This window comes from Solanum dulcamara, chromosome 7 (genome assembly GCF_947179165.1).
Source record: "Solanum dulcamara chromosome 7, daSolDulc1.2, whole genome shotgun sequence".
Taxonomy (NCBI): Eukaryota; Viridiplantae; Streptophyta; class Magnoliopsida; order Solanales; family Solanaceae; genus Solanum; species Solanum dulcamara.
In genome coordinates this window covers 612311-634492 of record NC_077243.1, presented here as the reverse complement: position 1 = coordinate 634492, position 22182 = coordinate 612311, and the positions used below count along the sequence as shown (strand labels likewise).

At 35.0% G+C, this 22182-nt stretch overlaps 3 protein-coding genes across 4 annotated transcripts; 2 read left to right on the top strand and 1 right to left on the bottom strand.

Annotated features, from left to right (window-relative positions):
- Positions 1–1115: 1115 nt before the first annotated feature.
- LOC129895967 (1-phosphatidylinositol-3-phosphate 5-kinase FAB1B-like) lies at positions 1116–11816 on the top strand. Of its 2 annotated transcripts, XM_055971763.1 has the most exons (13): positions 1116–1404; positions 1559–1681; positions 1763–2646; positions 3404–4135; positions 4673–4826; positions 4909–5253; positions 5436–6254; positions 6358–6692; positions 6885–7008; positions 7088–7255; positions 8076–9629; positions 10085–10351; positions 11149–11816. In XM_055971763.1, the coding sequence occupies exons 3-13, from the start codon at positions 2069–2071 to the stop codon at positions 11461–11463; spliced, it is 5391 nt and encodes a 1796-aa protein (XP_055827738.1). In that variant the 5' UTR covers positions 1116–1404; positions 1559–1681; positions 1763–2068; the 3' UTR covers positions 11464–11816. The 2 variants fall into 2 exon arrangements, with proteins under 2 accessions (XP_055827738.1, XP_055827740.1); XM_055971765.1 differs by having other exon boundaries at positions 1119–1404; positions 1559–2646; positions 8079–9629.
- A 107-nt stretch (positions 11817–11923) lies between these two features.
- LOC129895979 (uncharacterized) lies at positions 11924–13117 on the bottom strand. The gene is made up of 3 exons (XM_055971781.1): positions 12609–13117; positions 12343–12467; positions 11924–12260 (listed from the first exon to the last, which is right to left on the bottom strand). The coding sequence occupies exons 1-3, from the start codon at positions 12786–12788 to the stop codon at positions 12206–12208; spliced, it is 360 nt and encodes a 119-aa protein (XP_055827756.1). The 5' UTR covers positions 12789–13117; the 3' UTR covers positions 11924–12205.
- Positions 13118–18830: 5713 nt separating this feature from the next.
- Positions 18831–22131, top strand: LOC129895976 (uncharacterized). The gene is made up of 5 exons (XM_055971776.1): positions 18831–19062; positions 19167–19728; positions 20204–20711; positions 20796–20877; positions 21808–22131. Exons 1-5 carry the CDS (start codon positions 19006–19008, stop codon positions 22033–22035), a joined length of 1437 nt encoding a protein of 478 aa, XP_055827751.1. The 5' UTR covers positions 18831–19005; the 3' UTR covers positions 22036–22131.
- The last annotated feature ends 51 nt before the right edge of the window (positions 22132–22182 follow it).

Here is a 22182-nt window from a genome sequence, read left to right as displayed (position 1 = left end):
TATAAAAAGGAACCACAAAAGCTCCGATGAGTATGACCTTTTCATCCTCAGGTCGAAATATGACTCGACAAACAAATCAAAAGTTGAGGCTTGTGCATTTATTGGAGACTCATCCGTGAAGAAGCTCGAGATTGATTTTGTAACAAAAAAAATGGAAAAGGTTAAAAGAATTTGTGCCTTTCCGACAGCACGAGACTTTCTAGTTTTTTTAGTTTTATTTTTCCATCTGTAAATAACAGTTTTTCTTTTCCATTTTTTACTTCTATATAAATAGTAATTTGTAATTTAAGATAGATAATAATATATTTTTCACTTTTACTGTACGTTTGTTTAAGGTAGCTAATATATTGGATAGTTGGGTAGTTTGTTAGTATTTTATTTTTTGTTATACGTACATGTACTGAACAGAAGAATAAACATACGAAACATTCAACACAATATTTTTTTATATATATATATTTTTGCAGTCTTTCAACTGTGGAATGAATATTTTTAGTTGGAAAGCAAATACCCTGAACTGACAGAGAAAACATGTAAATAGTCAATAAAAAGTTGAACGATAAAATATAACTTAGTAAAAAAGTTGAACGATAAAATAGAAAAAGTTTAAATTGGAGTTACTCCTAAATGGAAAAAGTCAAAACGAGTAAAAATCACTTTAACGTGATAATTCAGGGAAAAAGGAAGATCATAGTCATTTGGTTTTGCATCACATTCTGCAACTATGCTGGCATAACCAAGTCACTTTCAATTTTACTTTTAGAAAAAAGTTACATTTTATTTCCTTTGTTTATTCTTTTAGGCTGAGAGACTGAAACTAAATGAACCACTAAAAATTTTCAACATGGACAGAGCTCCAGTTGTATATTTTTTGTCCACCAATTATTTCCGTTCTCACTAGTCACTACGCGTAAGTCTTAGTCCATACTTCACGATACAAAAAGTTACTCCCTCTTTTCGTGCAAAACAAAAGTTTTCAATTTTATTTAAAAATATATTAAATTATAATAATTAAAAAAATTCAATTAAAATAAATTTTGGTTTACTCCTAGATTTGAGACGAAGAGATTAAAAAGGAAGAAGAAGATACTTGAGTAAAGTTTGACCTTTTTTCAGCCAAAAGATTACTATATTTTCTCTCTTTTCTGTTTCGGAAAAGATTAATTACTCCAGTTTCTAGGAAAAAGTCAAGCGAAAAAGTGAAAAGAAAAAAAAACAAAAAACTAAAAAGATGATTCGACTGTTGTAGTATAAATATGAGTATTTTTTCTCATTGGCAACTTTGATAACATAGTTTTGTGCTGCGTTACACACAATCCTCCAATAGCATAAACCATAGCGCAGAAGTTGTGTGATTTTTGTCTTCATCTGTTTCTGCTAATTTTGATTGATTGGCGTGAAAAGGTGAACTCATGGCGGCTGTATTATTCAGTTAACTCAGTTCTGTAAATTTTTTTGTTAATTTATTTAAATAATAAAGTGATAGCGCTATTTATTGTGATGTTATTTTGTTGGCGAAGCATTAAATATTTTTTTTTTATTCATGTTTCAATTTCAGGAGCGAATTATTTTTAATTGATTGAGGCTTTTATGGATTCCGCGTTGGAGTGATTTGAGGACAGTCGGGGTTTTATCGACAATAGCGTGTTCATCATATATAGTGGCTGCGCTATATAAAGAGGTTTGCTTTATCTAAAATCTTTCTTGTTGAGTTGACATAAATTCCTTATTTGGATTGTTTTGGGTGGATACTCATTTTTAGGCTTAGGGATTCTGTTTGAATGATGCGTACTTGATCAAGCTGTGAACTGGTGATTTGTGATTTCGTTCCGAGAATTCCGATCTGCGTTTAAGTATTTTGAGTTGCAGCCTGCTATTGATTGTTGAGGCAACAAGGGTTTTTCTGTAATCAGTGAAGATTTTGTGTGGTCAACTTGTTAAGGGTTTTATACTGTTGTTTGGATCAGATACATTTTCTTAAGGGAAATTTTGGTTTAAGGAATTGAATATGAGGGTCGTAACTGAATGAGATTATAGCAATGAGAGGCACAGAAGGTCTCATTTGTTGATGGATAGCCCATCCCTTGATCTTTTTGGGTTGCTGAAATCGTGGATCCCTCAGCGGGATTCCTCTGCTGACTTGTCCAGGGATTTTTGGATGCCCGACCAGAGCTGTAGGGTGTGTTATGAGTGTGATTCTTTGTTCACATTGTTTAACCGGAGGCATCATTGTCGACTTTGTGGACGTGTTTTCTGTGCCAAGTGCACATCTAACTCTATTCCTGTACCACCTCGCGAACCAAGGTTACTACAAGAGCAGTGTGAAAAGGTCAGGGTCTGTCATTTCTGTTTCAAGCAATGGCAGCAAGGTTTTAATCACGCTATTCAGGTCTCTAACTTGGATTTCAATACTTTCCTTTCTGCGGCTAGTTTTATCAGCCTAAAATCTAGTGGAACTGGTGGCAGTAGTAGCAGTTCCATTACTTCAGTGACACGCTCTTCTGTACTTAGTCCGCGCCAATCAGCAGTAATGGAATCTTCTTTGGTCAGGCAAAATAGTGTTGCTACAGCAAGAGGAAGCACTGATCCTGCTGATACAGGGGTCCGTGATCCGTTGACAAACCAATTTTCATTTTGCACTACTAGGTACTTTTCTTCACATCTTTACTGATTTTTCACCTTGGGAAGTTGCAACATTTGTCATTTCTCTGTTTTCAAATGTTAAAAGGTAGGTTCCCTCAACGGTTTAGGCATCTTTTTTACTAGATAGTGAATGAGGTAGATTGGCCTTACTTGAGATATTTGTGATCACCCTCAGGCTTTGCCCTCTATATCAGGTTTGATTCTACAATTTTTCTGTATGCCAAAAGTGGCATTAGTTAAACCCATAATGGAAATTCTTTAACAACGAATATCAGAAGCAATATTATATATGCAATGCTGATATTTGCTGCCTGGTCAAGGCCTTTATGTTGGTACATATGTTGTCATTGCAAGCCTTGGTTTACCCAAGGCCAGCTATGGCCAAGCAGTGACTAGTCAGAGAAAATCTGATGCTATTCTTACATGCTACTTGCAAGATAATTATCCAGCGATAGTACCTGACCAATATCCATTGACCCTAATAAATAATAAGCTAAATAGAGAAAGGAGAATTAATCTGTTTTCACTTCCATAGTTATTTCTTTCGTTTCTCAATTCGTCTGAGCTCATGAGCCCAGATATGAAAATAGGAAATCTAGCTCCACTTTTTTCCTCGTTGCTTTTGTAAATTCACTTTCATAGTGTAGTTTGTTTTAACTTGTAAAGTTTGATTTGCTTTATTTGACTGCCCTTCTTTCTACTTGTGGTCGCACATGTATTTCACTTTAGTTAACTGTTTCTTGTTATATTCTGAAATCAGGAGTTATGATGAAGATGATGAGTATGGTGTTTACCAGTTAGATTCCCAAGGAAAACATTATTCTCAGACTAATGGATACTTTAGTTATGTTGACGATGATGACATTGATAAGGACTATGTATCACATAAAGTTCATCCTAATGGGGAAGCTACTGATGAAAAAAGTGTGAGCAGCTTGACCTCGCAGAATAATGTTGATCCCCAAGCTTCTGAAGAAGTGCAGCAGATTGTAAAACAGGATATTAGTGATGAATCTGAAGCTTCATCATCCCTATATGCTGCGCAAGAAGCTAATCTGGAACCTGTGGATTTTGAAAGCAGTGGAATTCTGTGGCTCCCACCTGAACCAGAAGACGAAGAAGATGAACGGGAAGGAATGCTGTTTGATGATGATGATGATGGAGATGCTGCAGGAGAGTGGGGATATTTACATGCATCAAGCAGTTTTGGAAGTGGTGAGTATAGAGGTAGGGACAGGTCAAATGAGGAGCAGAAGAAGGTAGTCAAGAATGTTGTTGATGGCCACTTCAGGGCTTTAGTATCTCAGCTTATGCAGGTTGAAAAACTTGTCATTGGTGAGGAAGACGACAAAGAGAGTTGGTTGGAGATAGTTACGTCCCTATCGTGGGAAGCTGCAACACTTTTGAAGCCAGACACAAGCAAAGGTGGGGGAATGGACCCTGGGGGATATGTAAAGGTGAAGTGCATTGCATCTGGGCGTCGCAGTGACAGGTGAACAAAATAAAATTTTTCATTTTGGTGCACTATGTTGCTCAGCTCTTTGTTCTATTCTTGCCTCTTATATTGCATGGAGTTTGGATTAGTAGCAACACAACTTCTGAAATTGAGAATTGGAGCATTATTATGGGTCATGTATCTGCATGCACAATCTCCCACTATCTGTCTGTCTTCCCCCTCCCTCCCTCCCTCCCTCTTTACGTGTGAGTCATTTGTGTCTGGTGAGACACTTTGCTTCCCTCCCCCCCTCTAAAACTTTCAATTGTTTGCCCTCGACTAATATTTGGTAAAGTGGTCGTAGCATTACAATGAGTAAAAAGGTGTTCAGAATCGGATTTGCTTTTTTCCTATGATTAACTTGTCTTATTGTGCTAGTTATAACAGGTGTGGCATAATTGGGCCGCTTTAATTTCTCGTGATTATGTTCTTGCTTCTTCTTCTTATGTTTTATCTGCCCTTCTTCACCTCCTTTTGCTATTGTGTACATTTTTAGACATATCTTCTCTCAACTGAACTCGTTCCCTTAAATAGTGCTGTGGTGAAAGGAGTTGTCTGCAAGAAAAATGTAGCTCATCGGCGAATGACATCAAAAATAGAGAAAGCGCGGATAGTGATCCTCGAAGGTGCTCTTGAGTACCAGCGCATCTCTAACCACTTATCAAGTTTCGCTACATTGTTGCAGCAGGTTTTGATAATTTTACCTTTTCTTCCAAAACTTGTATGATAATGTTAAGCTCTGGTGCTTATAAATATTTATTGCTATTCAGGAAATGGATCATCTGAAGATGGCTGTTGCCAAAATTGATGCACACAATCCAGATGTCCTTCTGGTGGAAAAATCTGTTTCTCGCTATGCACAGGAGTACCTCTTGGAAAAAGACATATCACTTGTCTTAAACATCAAAAAGCCAGTCTTGGAGCGTATAGCTCGCTGCACTGGTGGTCAAATTGTCCATTCAGTAGATCATCTCTCATCTCAAAAGATGGGATGCTGTGACATGTTTCATGTTGAGAAGTTTATGGAAGAACATGGTACAGCTGGAGAGATTGGAAAGAAGCTGGTAAAGACACTGATGTACTTTGAAGGCTGTCCAAAGCCATTGGGATGCACCGTAAGTTTATTATAAATACAAGAAGAATAAGATGTAGATAACTATCTTTGACTAGCTATGATCTAAATAGTTATCTGAAACCTACTTTTTGAAAAAGACCAAGTTCCTTTCACCAAAAATCTTTGCGGTATTCTCTGGATATTGAAATATTTAATTGGCTCTCTTTGCATGGGTTGTCTCAGATACTACTCCGTGGTGCAAATAGGGATGAATTGAAGAAAGTGAAGCGTGTGGTTCAATATTCTATTTTCGCGGCTTATCATTTGGCTTTGGAAACATCCTTTCTTGCTGATGAAGGAGCCTCTCTTCCTGAACTTCCTTTGAATTCTCCGATAACTGTGGCACTTCCCGATAAACCATCAACAATCGACAGATCCATCTCAACTATACCTGGTTTTACGATTCCTGCCGGTGAAAAAACTCAAGGGCGCCTATCTGGGGGTGAGCCACAAAGGTCAATGAGTGCTCCGCCAACCGACCTGGTCAAGGCTGTCAGCATTTGTGCTCAGAAGATGGGTGTGTCAGAGTCTCCTTGCTGGTGTGCTGCTAAAAACACCATGTCTTCCTTCTGCAAGCCCTGTCTGGATCATGAATCTGACAAAGGTATTATGGATATGATGAAGTGCTCTGGGGCAAAGGCATCAGTAGCCAATAATGTCCAAGATGCCAATGGATTCAAGTTCCTTTCTACTAGTTTTGGTCCTTCACAGGAGGTTGATCAAGACATGTTGTCACAGAGTATTCAAAATGATTGCAACGCTATGGATGTGAACCAAAGTCATTTCCAACTAGATGGGAAAGACACCCCTGATGAATTGACTTCTTCGAAGGAGGAAGTCCCTCCATCTCCATCCGAAAATCAAAGCATTTTGGTTTCCTTGTCGTCCCGATGTGTTTGGAAGGGAACTGTCTGTGAAAGGTCTCATCTCTTTCGGATTAAATACTATGGGAACTTCGATAAGCCATTGGGTCGTTTTCTACGAGACCATTTGTTTGATCAAGTAATCTCTCCCTCCCTTTCTTTATGCTAGAAACATTACCGATATGCTTAAGGTGACTGAAAGGATCTTCACTTTTTTTTTTCTCTTCAATTTGTATTCTCAGAGTTACAGGTGCCGTTCATGTGAGATGCCTTCAGAAGCTCATGTTCAGTGTTACACTCACCGACAGGGTACTCTAACTATTTCTGTTAAGAAGCTGCTGGAAATTCTCTTGCCAGGTGAAAAGGAAGGAAAAATATGGATGTGGCGCAGATGCCTTAAATGTCCACGCGATAATCAGGGCTTTCCTCCAGCAACTCGGAGAGTAGTGATGTCTGATGCTGCTTGGGGCTTGTCCCTTGGGAAGTTTCTAGAACTTAGCTTTTCAAACCATGCAGCTGCAAGTAGGGTGGCAAGCTGTGGTCATTCTTTACATAGAGATTGTCTTCGGTTTTACGGGTATGTTCTTACTCTCTTGGTAGAATGAAATGCTTTCTCCTTCTTGGTCGTGCATGATATTTAATATGTTGGCATGATTTTCTAGTGTTAATGGTCAAATAATGTTTGACTATGCTATGATGATAATATATCTTACTGGAAAACATTGACGTGTTGAGTATATTTGCAATACTCATTTTTGAACTTATCCAGCTTCGGGAAGATGGTTGCTTGCTTTCGCTATGCATCCATTGATGTTCACTCAGTATACCTTCCTCCCTCAAAACTGGATTTCAACTATGAGAATCAGGAATGGATACAACATGAAGTGAATGAGGTGCGAAGAATGTGCTTGGATTTTGAGTAGCTGGCATCTGATCTCTCCCTTTACTGATTTGCTGTTGTAATATAAGCAGGTCATTTTCCGAGCTGAACATTTGTTCGCTGAGGTTTTGAATGCAATTCGGCTTTTGATAGAGAAGAGATCGGGGGGACAGCCTAACAGCAGCATTAATGTACTTGAAGCAAGACGTCAGATTTCTGATTTGGAAGGGATGTTTCAGAAGGAGAAACAAGAATTTGAGGTATGAGTCAACGAATTGGACTTGTGAGTAGGGTTCAGTGATCACTAATTGACCACTGTTTAACCTACATGGTCCTGCAGACTATTAATTACTCTCTCCCTAGCACTACCTCTCTGTTTTTGTTGTATGTTGACTACTATAATTACACTTTAGTGCTCCACTTGTTTTTGCCTGAGTGATCAGTAACCTCTCTGGCAAATAGGTCTCTATATAATTCCCTATGTCAGTTTGATTATGTGTTTATAACCTTGTCATGCTTGGCAGTGGCGGTGCCAGGATTTTCGTCAAGGGTGTTGTACCAAAATGTCTTTTAATCTTATGGTCTAAAGGGTGTTCATACTTTAGGACAAAACAGAACTAAAAAATTTAAATAAAACGCCCCCGTCAAGGCTTGAACCCAAGCCTTCTAGGAGAATTTACTATGTCAAGGGTGTTCAACAATTAGTATATATCCGACAATATCAATATTTAACATACATACTCGCAAAAATACCATAGACCCTTGTGGTCGGGCCCTTCCCCGGACCCTGCGCATAGCGGGAGCCTTAGTGCACCGGGCTGCCCTTTTTTTTTTTTATACTCGCAAAAATTTTCCGATGAAGGTTGTTCATCTGACCACCCTTAACTAGGTGTAGCTCCACCGGAATACAAATTGTGGTGAAATTATCTTCTCTACTGTCTGTGTTTCTATCTGTCTACCGACACTTTCTGATGCATCAGATACTGTATTGCTTGCTTTCTTTGTTAACCATTTGGATTGTTGAGCTTAGCATGTGTGTCCTGATCTTAGAGGATATTTCTAATCGGGTTTTGATATTAGCAGGAATCTCTCCAGAGAATTCTGATGAAGGAAGTGAAAAAGGGGCAGTCTGTTGATATTTTGGAGATCAATCGATTGAGAAGACAGCTCCTTTTTCAATCCTATGTTTGGGACCACCGTCTAGTATATGCCGCCAGTATGGATGACAAAAATCATTGGATTAATGGAGATGTCACCTCTTTGGAACCTGAGAAACCATTAGTTTGTATTGATAAGTCCACTGATCTGGATAATTGTGCTGATCCCAGCAAATGTCCTAAGAGCTCTGAATCTGTTTCTGCAATTTTAAAAGCTGGTGAAAATGGGGATGAAGGAAGAAGTGTTGGCCAAAACAGTCATGTGGATGCTGTTCATCAAGATTCTGTAGTTGATTTTGATGCTGATTGTGCAATCGAAAAAACACCTGGTCTTCCTGTTGCAACAAAAAGTTTCTGCAGATCACATCCAGAAGAATCCATATTACAGGGGCGAAGAGCACTATCCTATGGGCAGTTCCCAAACATGGAGAGTTTGTCAGATACTCTTGAGGCAGCTTGGACTGGTGAAACAACCTCCAGTGTTGGAGTGATGAAGGGTGGTACCTGTAAATCTTCTGAACCACTTCTGGTGAATACGTTGACCACTGGAATGGCAGAAAAAGTGTATACCGAAGACCATGGTGGGGAGGAACAGAATGGGACTGCGGTGTCTCAATCTCCTTCTCTATTAGCCTCTAAAGGCTCCGAAAACATGGAAGACGCTGGGAGCTGGTTAGGTATGCCTTTTATTAGCTTCTATCGGACGCTGAACAAAAACTTTTTACCAAGTGCTCAGAAACTGGATCCACTTTGCGGATATAATCCAGTATACATTTCATCATTTCGGGAGTCAGATGCCCAAAGTGGAGCAAGATGGCTCCTACCTGTTGGGGTTAATGATACTGTTATACCAGTGTATGATGATGAGCCCACTAGTATTATATCTTATGCACTAGTGTCTCCTGATTATCATGCCCAACTATCTGATGAGCTTGAGAAATCTAAGGATGCTATTTCGGACTCTAACTTTTCATTCTTTTCACTGGATTCCAGTAATCTGCACTCCTCTCAATCAATTGATGAAATGGATTTAGAATCCTACAGAAGTCTTGGATCTATGGATGAGAGTTTCTTGTCCTTGCCCGTTTCTCGCAGCTCTTTTGATTTGGATCCACTCTCATACACAAAGACACTGCACGCCAGAGTTTCTTTTGGAGATGATGGATCGCTGGGGAAAGTGAAGTACTCAGTGACTTGTTATTATGCAAAGCGCTTTGAAGCCTTGCGGCGGATATGTTGTCCTTCGGAGATGGATTTCATAAGATCTCTTAGCCGCTGTAAGAAGTGGGGGGCCCAAGGAGGCAAAAGCAACGTTTTCTTTGCTAAAACCTTGGATGATCGATTTATTATCAAGCAAGTGACAAAGACAGAGCTGGAATCATTTATGAAATTTGCTCCTGCATATTTTAAATATCTTTCTGACTCAATAATCACGGGGAGTCCAACTTGTTTGGCAAAAATTCTGGGGATCTATCAGGTATTTATAATAAGTTGACTACTTCAGCTTCTCAAATTGCTGATTTAGATTTATAATGGTCTCTGTGACTAGACTCGCAACACAAATTATGACCTGATTGCTGTTAATTATGAGGCAAAGATTAGTTACGCTCTCGGGAAACAGGATTGATATTATGGATTCTTGATTAATGGTTTGTGAGATTAGTATTTACTTTCTTTATGGTCTTCTAACTCTAAAGCCAGATGATATTATCACCATTAAGGTGATACTGATTAAAAGCATGACCTTCTAGGTTAATGAACCACAAAGCATGGGGTGCATATTTGTTGCTGCAGTATTTTCAAGTAGTTACCAATATAACAAGTTCTTCATTATTTCCTTTCTGTGTATTCTAGCTAGTCATAGCGCACACATATTGTATGATTTTATTATCAGTCCGTTTAGAGTATTTATTTCTTTTGGTTTCTGTGAAGGTGTCGGCAAAGCATCTTAAAGGAGGAAAGGAATCTAAAATGGATGTGCTAGTTATGGAGAACCTTCTATTTGGGAGGAACCTGGCGAGGCTTTATGACCTGAAAGGTTCTGCGAGGTCTCGTTACAATCCTGATTCCAGTGGAAGCAACAAAGTCTTGCTGGATCAGAACTTGATTGAATCAATGCCAACTTCACCTATTTTTGTTGGAAACAAAGCAAAAAGACTTTTGGAGCGAGCTGTATGGAATGACACTGCTTTTCTTGCTGTAAGTTTGTGTGCTTACAGTTAATGAATTTACTGTTGACTACTGTGCACCTATTGTGTGGAAGAGAGAGGGGGAAAAGCACCTTTGTTAACCATTAAGAGTTCATCAAGTGATGATGGTCCAGCAGAATCTGGGGGGTGTTTAGACTGAACGAACCTTATCATTCCATTCCACCCAATTCCACACCCAAAACTAAATAAGTAAAAATAGATTATATTATGACGGGAATAGAGAGGAGATTTGGGTTCAGTCCCTCCACCGAATTCTTCCATTGTGCAGAAAGATTAAATTGGGGATGGTCACTTTAACCTTCACTTCCCCTCCAGATAGGGATTCAGATGCTTGCCTTTCCCAAAGCCCTTCATCTTCGCCCTACCTAAACCACAGTTTGGGTGCCAAGAATGGAAAGGAAAGAGCTATAATATTAAAATTGTCCACTGTTTTTATTGTGTGTTTGATAGGAGCAAAGGGGTGAGAAAGTGGTTAAAATCTATTTTACTAAAATCAGTATCCTACATAGCAAGTCAATCCAAAAAAAATGCATATCCTGGGGGAAAGTGTCAATTATCCTTTCATTTCAAATAAAGACATGCAAGAAAGTTTGTTCCTTTCCTATTTTACTTTGCTTTTCTCTAGAATAGAGACTTCATTGAAATCTAACTGAAGACCATTATGCTATTGTATATGTTACATTTTCTTATAATTAGCATATAAGTGTATACTTTACTTTCTAACAAATTCTTTCTGTGGTCAGGGTTAGTAAGGTTCTTGACTAACTGAATAAATTATCCTTGCAGTTAGTTGATGTGATGGATTACTCGCTATTAGTTGGGGTTGATGAAGAGAAGAATGAGCTTGTTCTTGGGATTATTGACTTCATGAGACAATATACGTGGGATAAGCATCTGGAGACTTGGGTTAAGGCCTCTGGTATCCTTGGTGGACCCAAAAATGCGCCGCCGACTATTATCTCACCTAAGCAGTACAAAAAGAGGTTCCGGAAGGCTATGACCACCTATTTTCTGATGGTCCCTGATCAGTGGTCACCATCATCTGTTGTTCCCAGTAAATCTCAGACTAATTTATGCGACGAGAACATGCAAGGTGGATGATCTGCCTAGTGATTTTGTAAATCTGTGTGTCTGTATATTGAGCACATTGTTGCATTGGTTATCCCGGGTTCATACATGTCCTGTATTTTCGATTCCCATTCTTTTGGAACTGTGTTCCAGTTGCGTTCTCCCTAAATGGGAGAACACTTGATTTCTTGTCACAAAACTGTGAGGCTCGTATTTGGTTGAAAGTCTCTGCTGCTTAGAATTCAGGTGCCCCTCCGTGGAAATATTTTTGTACATTTCTTTGGTTTCATTAGTTTATTTATCCTTTTTTGGGTGTAAAATTCAAGGCATAAATGAGTTCCAAAGGATCTATGTCAATTTTATAGAATGCATGATTTTTTGGAGCAGTTTAGATTGTCTATCGAGCTACTTCTTTTCCTTCCATATTCTCTCTATAATCATTAACGGAAAACAGAGGTAATGGAATTAAGTTTTTCAGAGGCTAGACTTATGGTTCAGATGGTTGAAGACGTAATTGTAGTGCATCTACATGTCTCATACTTCAATTCACAACTGAAGCTTATACATCTGACCCAACCCAGTAAAAGTGATTGAAGCAGAAACAAACAATGTGTTGAAATGGGAAAATTAATTACATTTGGAGCATGAAAAGGAAGACCCTTTAAGCATACTACTGAACACTACAGAACAAGGTAGGTAGAACACTGAAACAAGCAATCCCTGTTTTGTTGTGTTATTTGTCAGTAGTCTGAAAGTGGTGAGATCCTAACTGAACTCAATCAGTTACATGAAACCAGCATCTTTGGAGGAGCTCTTTGATTTCTTCATCTCTGCATATAGAAATGAAGTAATAATAAGTCGCTTGTCTATTTCCATATGAACACTTAATTATTATTATGGTTACGTACGTACCTTGAATTAGAAGAAAATCTGTGGAATTTTTGGCAGTAACGAGGACCTTCATCATATCCTTCACAAGTGATCTCTCCATTCTCATCTCTATAACAAACTATTCCCGTTGACTCATCTTCAAATACCTATCATATCAATAGTGAAAAGAAATTTTTATTAGTAAGCAATTGTAGTGGTACACTTAACTGGCAAGGCGATTTTCACCAATTTTTATGTATAGTATTACTTTTTGACCAAGGGGATTCAAGATGACATGAAAAAAAAACCTTAAGTTTTTGGGTTGAAGTTGATCTGATCTGAAGAGCAGTAGCTTTGATTGAAATATTTTGATCACTTGCACATGAGTACACCAACACTACTCTTTGTGCAGGATTTTCCCTTTTGGTGGAACATGATTTCCATATTAGATGAGTAGAAGAAGCAAAAAGAGAGTGTCTCACAGCCATAATTAGTAAGGAAAAAAAATAATGAAGGAAGAAGGAAGAGAAGAAGAAATTATAAATGAAATGCTGTTCTATACAGTATTTAATAAATTATACCAAACTAATTAAGGCCTTGTATTAATACTAAAGTATTCAAATGATTTGATGTTAATCCTTGGTTTTTTGTTTGTAAGCTAAAGAGGATGATATAATTAAATGGGAAACTAACATTGGGTGTTTTGTCACGATGCATTATCTATTTAAGGTTTCAAGGGGGGAGTGGGACCTTTTAGCATTATCTTCAAACTTCTATTAATGTTGGTATATATTTAGGGGCTTATAAAGTCATTTGGACGGTTGATTACATTTTTTATTTTCCTATTTGATTGATTTGTTGGTGGCTCTCACATCCTCTCGATGCGATAAGGTATGTTTTGTCTCAATTTTCATGAAAACTAAAATAACAAACAAGACTGTGGGTGTGTTAGGTAAAAAAAAAAAAAATGTGTTTCGTGAAAAAAAAATTTAGGAAAATAAGTAATTTTTTATTTTAAGTAAGAGATATTTTTCTAAAAGAATTTGTATGTAATTTAGATAAATACTATGAAAGGTGGTGTAGGTGAAAATAAGGTGTGTTAAAAGGCAAAGAGAATACAATGAATGTAGGTGAAAATGAGGTGTGTTAAAAGGTGAGGAGAATACAATGAATGTTGAATGTCATTCATAAACAGTAACTTGTTTTTCTACATTCATTGTGAAAGTTTTTCAACCAAAATTTTATTTTTCTAGAGAAAAATATTTTTCAAATTATTTAATTAATTTAACATGAAAAAATGTAAAAATATTCTAATAAATAAGAAAGAAGACTATTTATACCTTTTTCTACAACTACTAATAACAAAGAATGTCTTTGTTAATTTAAGAGTATTTGAGAAATTGGGTTCGAGCCTTCGGAAGAGGAATTTCTCAGTAAGAAGTGTTTTATTTCTTAGTGAGATTGTACGAACGAATTCAAATTAATAGGATCGGATGAATTTACGATACCGAATGATTAATGAAAATAGCACTTTAGGAAATCACAATTTTGTGACTAGTTTCGGTTGATTATTCCCAATAAAGTGAGATTAAGACGTATTATCACACTAGTGTGTTTTTTTCTTTTATGTTTCAATTGAATTTGTATGCTTCATTAAACTAATAAATTGTGAAGTTTCCTTTTATAGTTGTTATCTCAAAGTTGATAGTCCCACACTTGTTCATCATTTAATTTCTACGAAAAAAAGGACGTCAAATGTAAAAAATCAGTTCTATGAGCTAATGCACTAATTAACTCTGTTAATATTACTACAATTTTATTGAAGCATTTTATTATTCTTTTGTGGCTTTTGTAGAAGCCATCATAGTCCTTTACGTTATCTCGGAATTATTTGTCGTTGAAAGAGGGGCCTATAAATAATTTATCAGATTAATGTGTACATGTAACACTCTGTAAAAATTGGAATTTATAATTTAAAAATAAGATATATTACGTGGTATATCAAATAGAATTTAAATTATGTACATTGTCAATGTACTAGACTTCTTACATTATCAGGTATTTTTAAAGGTTAGTTTGATTTTTCATGTAATTATAAATTATGACCAAAACATATTAAAGGAAAATTTAATCCTAGTTTTAACTTTTAAGTATCAAAATTCTTTCCTTTTCCGATGCAGTTTACGTTTTTCATAGTTTTAATTTATTTATTTATTTACGTTTTTTCATAATTTCATCTTAGTAAAGTAGTTTTTCAATCCAATTTTTTCACTATTGAATTTTAAAGTAGTATTATTATTATTATTATTTCCCAACATCATGGTAAATTGACTACTGAGGTAATTCTTCAACATCAAACATTATAAATTTTAAAATAATAATTCTTTATTATCTCAAATATTCAACTTTTGAAAAAAAATATTGATGTTCATTATGAATTGCTATAATTCCATATGAATTGAATTGTTTACGGCAAGAATATTACCAATCAATACTCTCATTCGAAAATTTTTATGAGAAAATTCTTGTATCAACAAACATTATTTTCAATAATCGAAAAATTTTAAATATAAATCATTCTTTCAAAAAAAGTTTCTGATAAATACATATGCAATGAACAATTTATAGATAGAGAAGGAACTGTAGACACGTGGGTTTGGAAAAGTCAAGGAGAGAAAATGGATTATCATATTTGAGGAATTATGAATACGGAGGGTTTCAAGGGAGAGAAACTAGGGAAGAGAATAAAAAGAATTGAGTGTTTTAATTTTGGAAAAAGAAAATAATTAGAAAAAAATTGGTTACCTGTTATAGCTTGTTAATGTTATCTGATGGTGTAAAAAAGTTATACATTGACGGTGCAAAAAATTTAAACTCTATCAAATAAATATAACCTGATAAAAAAATATACATTGTGAATGAATATTAGTCAAACTTGTTATGTAATTTTTATTTTCGACGATATTGTTATTCATTAACGAAGGGGTTCGACATTTACTATATATACATAATAAAATTATTTTAATCATGTATTAATAATATAATTTTCCGTCGAAAAGGGTTCGGGTGACTCTCCTCTCTCCCCGTCCACAAGGTGGCTCTACCCCTGATGCTGGACAATTATAGCTTGTTCTATAATAAAAAAAATTGTATTGTTTCATCCCTAGAAATTATATCGAGATTAATAATTAATATGGGGATATATTATTTCTATCAAAGGATGGAATAATAGTCGTTGGGTTAGTTATTCTAAGACAATGAAAATGATGAGAAATTCGAACAACGGAAAAGGGTCAAAAATATCCCTAAATTATAGGAAAAGATTTAAAAAATATTCTTCATCCATCTTTTGGTCTAAAAATACATTTCTACTCATCTTTTTGATCTAAAATTACCCTTTCATCCACCTTTTTGGCTAACTATAACCCTTGAAACTAACAACCTTCTTTTTATTTTTTATTTTTTAAAAGTATTTAGCATGTGTCATTTTCTTATTGGATGAAATAAAAATCTCACCCCCACTAAAATAATTTCATAATTTATCTAAGCCAAAAATAATATACCTCTTCAAGACCACCACCCCCCTCCCTCCCCCTCCCCGTCCAATTTTTTTTCTAAAGCTACATTGATAAACAAGGATATAATTTTTTTTATCCGGTTAAACAGAAAAAAAGAGTAGATTTTTTTTAGTTCTTGACTTGATTTTTCGTTACTGTTAAATAATAGTGATTTTTTTACAATACGTATAAATAAAATAACAAAAAAAATTTAGTTATACGTATAACTAAATTAATTCTTAGTTATTACAAGATAGTAAAACAAATATTTAAAACTAAATTAGTTAGCACAAGATAGTTAAAAATAAATAAATATTTTTTTTTATTACAAGATAGTTTTTTAGATAGTTATTGTAAAATTATCTTGTAATAATAAGTATAAATAAAAAAAAATTCAAATAAGTTTTTCAATTTTTTTTTCATAATTTATCCAAACCCAAACAATATACATGCTTGATAACCATAAAAAAACTAAATTAAAAAAAACTATGGTAAATAAAAAAATATTTTTTTCATAAATTTATCTAAATTAAAACAATACCCCTCTTCATGATCCCAAAATAAATTTTATAAAAAAATAAGAAGAAAAATCTATAGCAATAAAAAACTATTAGATTTTTTAAAAAAAAAAATGGGGTCTTGAAGAGGTATATTATTTTTGGCTTAGATAAATTATAAAAAAAAATTAGTGGAGGTGGATTTTTATTTCATCCTATAAGAAAATGACACATAATAGATACTTTTAAAAAATAAAAGATAAAAAGAGGATTGTTAGTTTTAAGGGTTAAAGTTAGCCAAAAAGGTGGATGAAAGGATATTTTTAAACCAAAAAGATGAGTAGAATGATATTTTAGACCAAAAGATGGATGGAGAATATTTTTAAATATTTTTCTATTGTTTAAGTGTATTTTTGGCCCTTTTTCGTTCGAACAAATGCTTCAAATACAATATTAGAAAGTACCGCTTATGGAACCTTAATTTCCAACTCGGTCATTTATTACTCAACTTATTTATTTAAAAGTTGAGCTAATATATAATTCAAGTCATCAATGCAAAAATCTTATCAAAATAATTTATTTTTTTGCTTTATCCATTATATATAATCAAAATAAAAGTCCTTTTTAGTAGGTCCGAAACAAATTTAAAAACATACGTACTAAGAAATCAAAATTTAGTAAGAGTTGTATTGGATGAGTTACGACCATTATTTAGTTAATTTCAACTTATTCCATTTCAACCAAAATAATATTTGAATCGTTTAGCGTTTTAATTTATTATCTGAATTCATTTTAATCCAATCAAATCTTGTTGGTACAAGTCGAAATCTAGAAATAGAAGCGCAGCTGATGCTGTGAATAGGTGGTGACAAAAGCCCAAGGAAGGATCCCGACATTCTTTTCAATTTTTGGTTTACTAAAACAGTTCATTAGTACTATCAATTTTTGTCATCACATGGTTTAATTAATTATCTTAACATTAATATACTATACCTAATAAGAGTTTTGCTTGGCACTAGGGTAACAAAGCACTTCATTATTATTTTAACCTTTAATTATTAGCATGAGCCCACCCTACAATCGACTTGGGGGCTTTAATTAATAACATTATCAATAACCTTAAAAGAAGCTTCCCATCTTCTTACATTATTACATATTACCAGTAATAAAATATCGATGAATTGGTTCTATTGTAATCTTAATTGTAGCTGGAGATACTTACCATTTATTGATTCTTCCACTTTTAATCAATAATTACTGCCTAATATTTTTTCTAGATGGTATGACGGTATAAATATTAATATTAGAAACTTCAAAAACTGGATGCAAAGTTCTAAACATTGATATGTAGTTTTCTATGATGAGAACTAATAAATAGGTAATAAAAACGATATTCTTCTGTGTTGCAATTTATGTGGTATACTCAATATTTGAGTTTTTTTTTTGGTTTTTAAATTTGTATTCTAAAATAAATCATCTACACAAAGATTAATAAATAGTCTCTATAATGTAAAATAAGAAATTCACAATTAATTTGTTTTTAATTAAAAAAGTAGGTCATTTTATTTAACATATTAAAAAGAAAAATATGTTGCAGTAATTGACATAAGGACAACTTACACTTTGTTTGGATGGTTATTATATATTGTTTCATAATATATTGTATTGTGTTGTATTGTACTGTATTATTTGAATGAATACAGTATTTGAATAAATTGCATCATTCTCCGGCGTTATATAATGTCACACATCCATGATTCGAAGAATAAAACTTACAAGAAAAGTAGGATACGGGATAGTATTACTATGAAAAAGTGGGATAAAAGATGAAATATAATTATTAAATAATAAATAAAGACAAAATGAGAAAAAAATATTAAGATAACGACACAATCACACCAAATCGATGTTACATAAAATTGATCTTTTCATCGTTACTTAACAATTGATTTAAACGATACGATACAATAAAATTTAAATAACAATCAAAACAAACATTGTATTTAAACTAACAATACAATACAACAGGTAACAACCATCCAAATACGCTAGATTATTTTTTTGAACTTATTTTAAGCTCAAAATAATTTTAAATTGATTAATCAAACACTCAAAAAATTAAAAAACAAATCATAACTTATAAGTGAATCTAAATACTTAGTTACATTAATAGCATAAAAAAAATCTTTAGGCGGTGCATATAACCTATGGTAAATCTTACTAAAAAATAATCCATGATTTCATAATCCATCTTACAACTTTGACGAGCTTTTCTCGTCTCCCAAAGCATCACACACCTCCATGAGTTTTTTTTTTTTTTTTTTTTTTGCAAGTACAAGTTTTGTTTGTTTTCTTCCTTGTCCTCACTAGTGTTGTAACCAGGAAGGACTATAAACAGTGTTGTTTCATTTTCCCTTCAGCTCTTCAACACAAAGGCTGAAACTCATCATATGGTCTTTGTCCTGCCTACCACTCCAATGCATGTTATTCCAATACTTACCTAATATTCAACAGTCCTTCTGATGAACATCCTGCTTCCTTTTGCATTGCCATGTGTTATTACTGTTCCCTACTTCACCTAAATAAATTAAAAAGCTTTCTTTTTTACCAATCTTTAATCATGAACATGTAAAATTTTCTCCTCTGTATTTATGGATCTTGCAAGTGCCAACTACTCTGAACCTCCATTTCTGTTTCAATCTCAAGGGGTAAATGTTCAAGATTGTTCTTTTATGTTCTTGAATGATTTTTATCTAAATGGGGCTTCTTTACTTTACTTTTTGTTGATGATTCTTGATATTGTTATTGACAGGAAGGAACATTAGAAGGGAAAAATGGGAACCCATTCTTGGATAGTTTCCCTGACCCTCTTTGCAAACTTAATCTCAAGGAAACATCTGATTTTGTGAAGTCATTGCCAACAGCAAGCAATGGAGCTGGGTTTTTAAGGAAAAAAGGAGTAAGCTCAGTGACAAGGAGGAATATGGATGCTCCATCAACGCCGGGTCGACCCATTTTCAGCTTCAGTGTCGGGAATTTTTCAAGAAAAAATTTCCCTTCTAAGTGGGATGATGCAGAGAAATGGCTTGTTAATGGAAGTTCTATTCAAGATTCCCCTGCCTCTCATCATCATCATCATAATAATAATAATAATGGCTTAAAGCCATCATTAGAATCCTCAAAATTGTTAAAGCAGTGTAATGGGTTCAAGCTTAAAGAAGCTGAAAATGTCCTTGCAGAAAAAAACAGAGTTACAGATGAAAAGGTCTCTAAAGTACCTTCAGATTTTCAGGTGCCTTTACCTTTACACCATCACCATATTTCTGCTGGGGCTCCCAACACTGTTTCTGCTGCAACTGATGTTTTTCTAAAAGGTAAAAAACAAAAAAAGAAGCTTGCTTTTACCCTTAGCTTTATTAATTACAGTTCTAGATTTAAACTTGATAGATTTAAACTTTGGGGTCGTTTGGTGGGAAATCAGCTATTTCAGGATTAATTATTATGCCACAATGTATATGAATAACTTACCCCATTACTATGCTATAATTGGTGGGATAATGTATCCCAAACTTGGCAATCAAATAATACCCCAAATTTTTAGACGACTCTTTCAACAGATGTCTCGATTTGAGCTTTGAGAATAAAGTTTGTTTTGTTAAGGATTGCTTTAATCCTAATTTAGCCCGGCCCCTATGTAGCTACAGAACCATTGCACGCTACACATCAATGTGCATTATATGTTTTTGGTTCTGGCTCTCATTTTGGTAAAATTTAACACTGATTTTGTTGAACAACTTTATGAATGTTATGGTGAATGTTAAAGGAACAGCAGTTTTGTTGTAACTGCAGATAAGTTCACAGATGAAGTGGAATCAGTTTATCCCAAATTTAGGTGCTTAGAACCTACAAAAGAAGGAATTTTGTTTGGAAAAGCGGCAGGAAAATCGATGAAAGAAGCAACAATGGAGTCAATTCATGAGGTTAAACACAGAGATATTGGGACAGAAATGACCCCTATTGGCAGCTCTACTACTTCAAGATGTCACACTCCATTCAAGAGCCCATCGCCTGTTCGACATAATACCCCTGCGGACAGATCTGGACCATTGGCCTTACCAAGTTCAGGTTCCGATAGCACGATTGATATTATGCAATTTCAGGAGTACCATCTTGCAAAATTGCAGCTTGGGACACAATTCGATTCTGTTACAACCAATTGGAGTTCAAGGGAAGAAGAGGAGGAGGATATATCGAAGAGTTTGAGACATTTTGAGATCAATAATGAGTGTAGAAAGAGTGTCTCGGAGTCCAAAACACGTTCATGGGAAGAAGAGGAGAAGAACAAATGCTGTCTTAGGTGATTAGTGGCTTTTGCACTGTTCATTTCTATTTTCATATTTACTTAGAGTTTATTAGTTTTAACTTTTATTTTGAGCTGCAGGTACCAAAGAGAAGAAGCAAAAATTCAGGCTTGGATAAACCTCCAAAACGCAAAAGCAGAAGCTCAATCCAAAAAACTTGAGGTATTTTATTTTATATCTCACTCTTCTTTTTAACTTTTGGGCAGTAAAATTTCAATGCTAGAGCTGCTTTCATTACCTTTCATATCCTAAGAATTGTATGCCAGCCCATAAATCCAATTGTACATACTGTCCGTTTTGGCCTAGCAAGCCCCGCGAATTTGTTACTTGGGCTACGCCAAGCGTACCATGTGAACTGTGCTCTGGTCTTATGTAACCCTTTACTTTTCTCCCTTTTTGATGTTATATGAGTGTTATATGCACACCTCTTCTTTAAAAGTCTGTCAATCCTTTTCTTTGGTCGCGCTCACTGCTCAGTAACCTGTTGGTCCATGTTGGGCGTCACAGAATATAACTAAAATACAGTCTTCAAAAAGAGTAGCTGTTCGATGTTGACTAGCTGGGAACAATTACTGAATCTTGTATAGTATTGATCTACATCGAGCCACTCAGTACTCTTCCATTGTGGTCCAACAGTGTTTCCTCCTCTTCCCCCTATGTACAGCTTATAATTTTAATCTTTTCACATGCCAGGATAGCAGATTAGTCAACATTAATGCATTATTATATTTTCATGCATGACAAATTCTTTCTGGAAGTTGCAAACCCATGTGGAGATGGGTACAACAGCTGCATGCAGTAACAAAATTCCTTTGAATTGGTGTCCCCCCTCCTTTTTGTTCCCCAGAAAATTATATATGGCCAAATTTTACTTTTTTACTTCTGTCATCAGACTCTAGAAAAATAATATATGTTCAAGGACTCTTATACAAAAAAACAACACATCAAGTGTAGTCTCACTAAGTGGGGAGTGTACGTAGACCTTATCTACCTTAAAAGTAGAGAGATTGTTTCCGATAGACCATCGACTCAAGGGTTTTAAGGACTTATGACTACGATCCTCTTATGGCATAGCATTTGCTTCTGTGTCAGGTGAAAATCCAGAAGATGAGATCAAATCTGGAAGAGAAGTTAATGAAAAGGATGGCGATTGTTCACAGAAAAGCTGAAGAATGGAGAACTACAGCTCAACTACAACACAAGGAACAAATAGAAAAAGTGGCTGACCAATCACGGAAGATGATGTTGACAAGGCAAAACTCACATTTATCTGCTCAAACTTCCTGTGGTTGTTTGCCATGTCGAAACCATCTTATTTAACTCGAATCTAGCACCAATGTTCAGTGAGATTGACTCTATTCCTATGTATTATTACTCAGACAAAATCTTAATGTAACACTGTCTTACTGGCCAACACATCATACTGTGCAGTTCTAGTAGTTGAGTCTAACTGATAAAAGAAGCGAT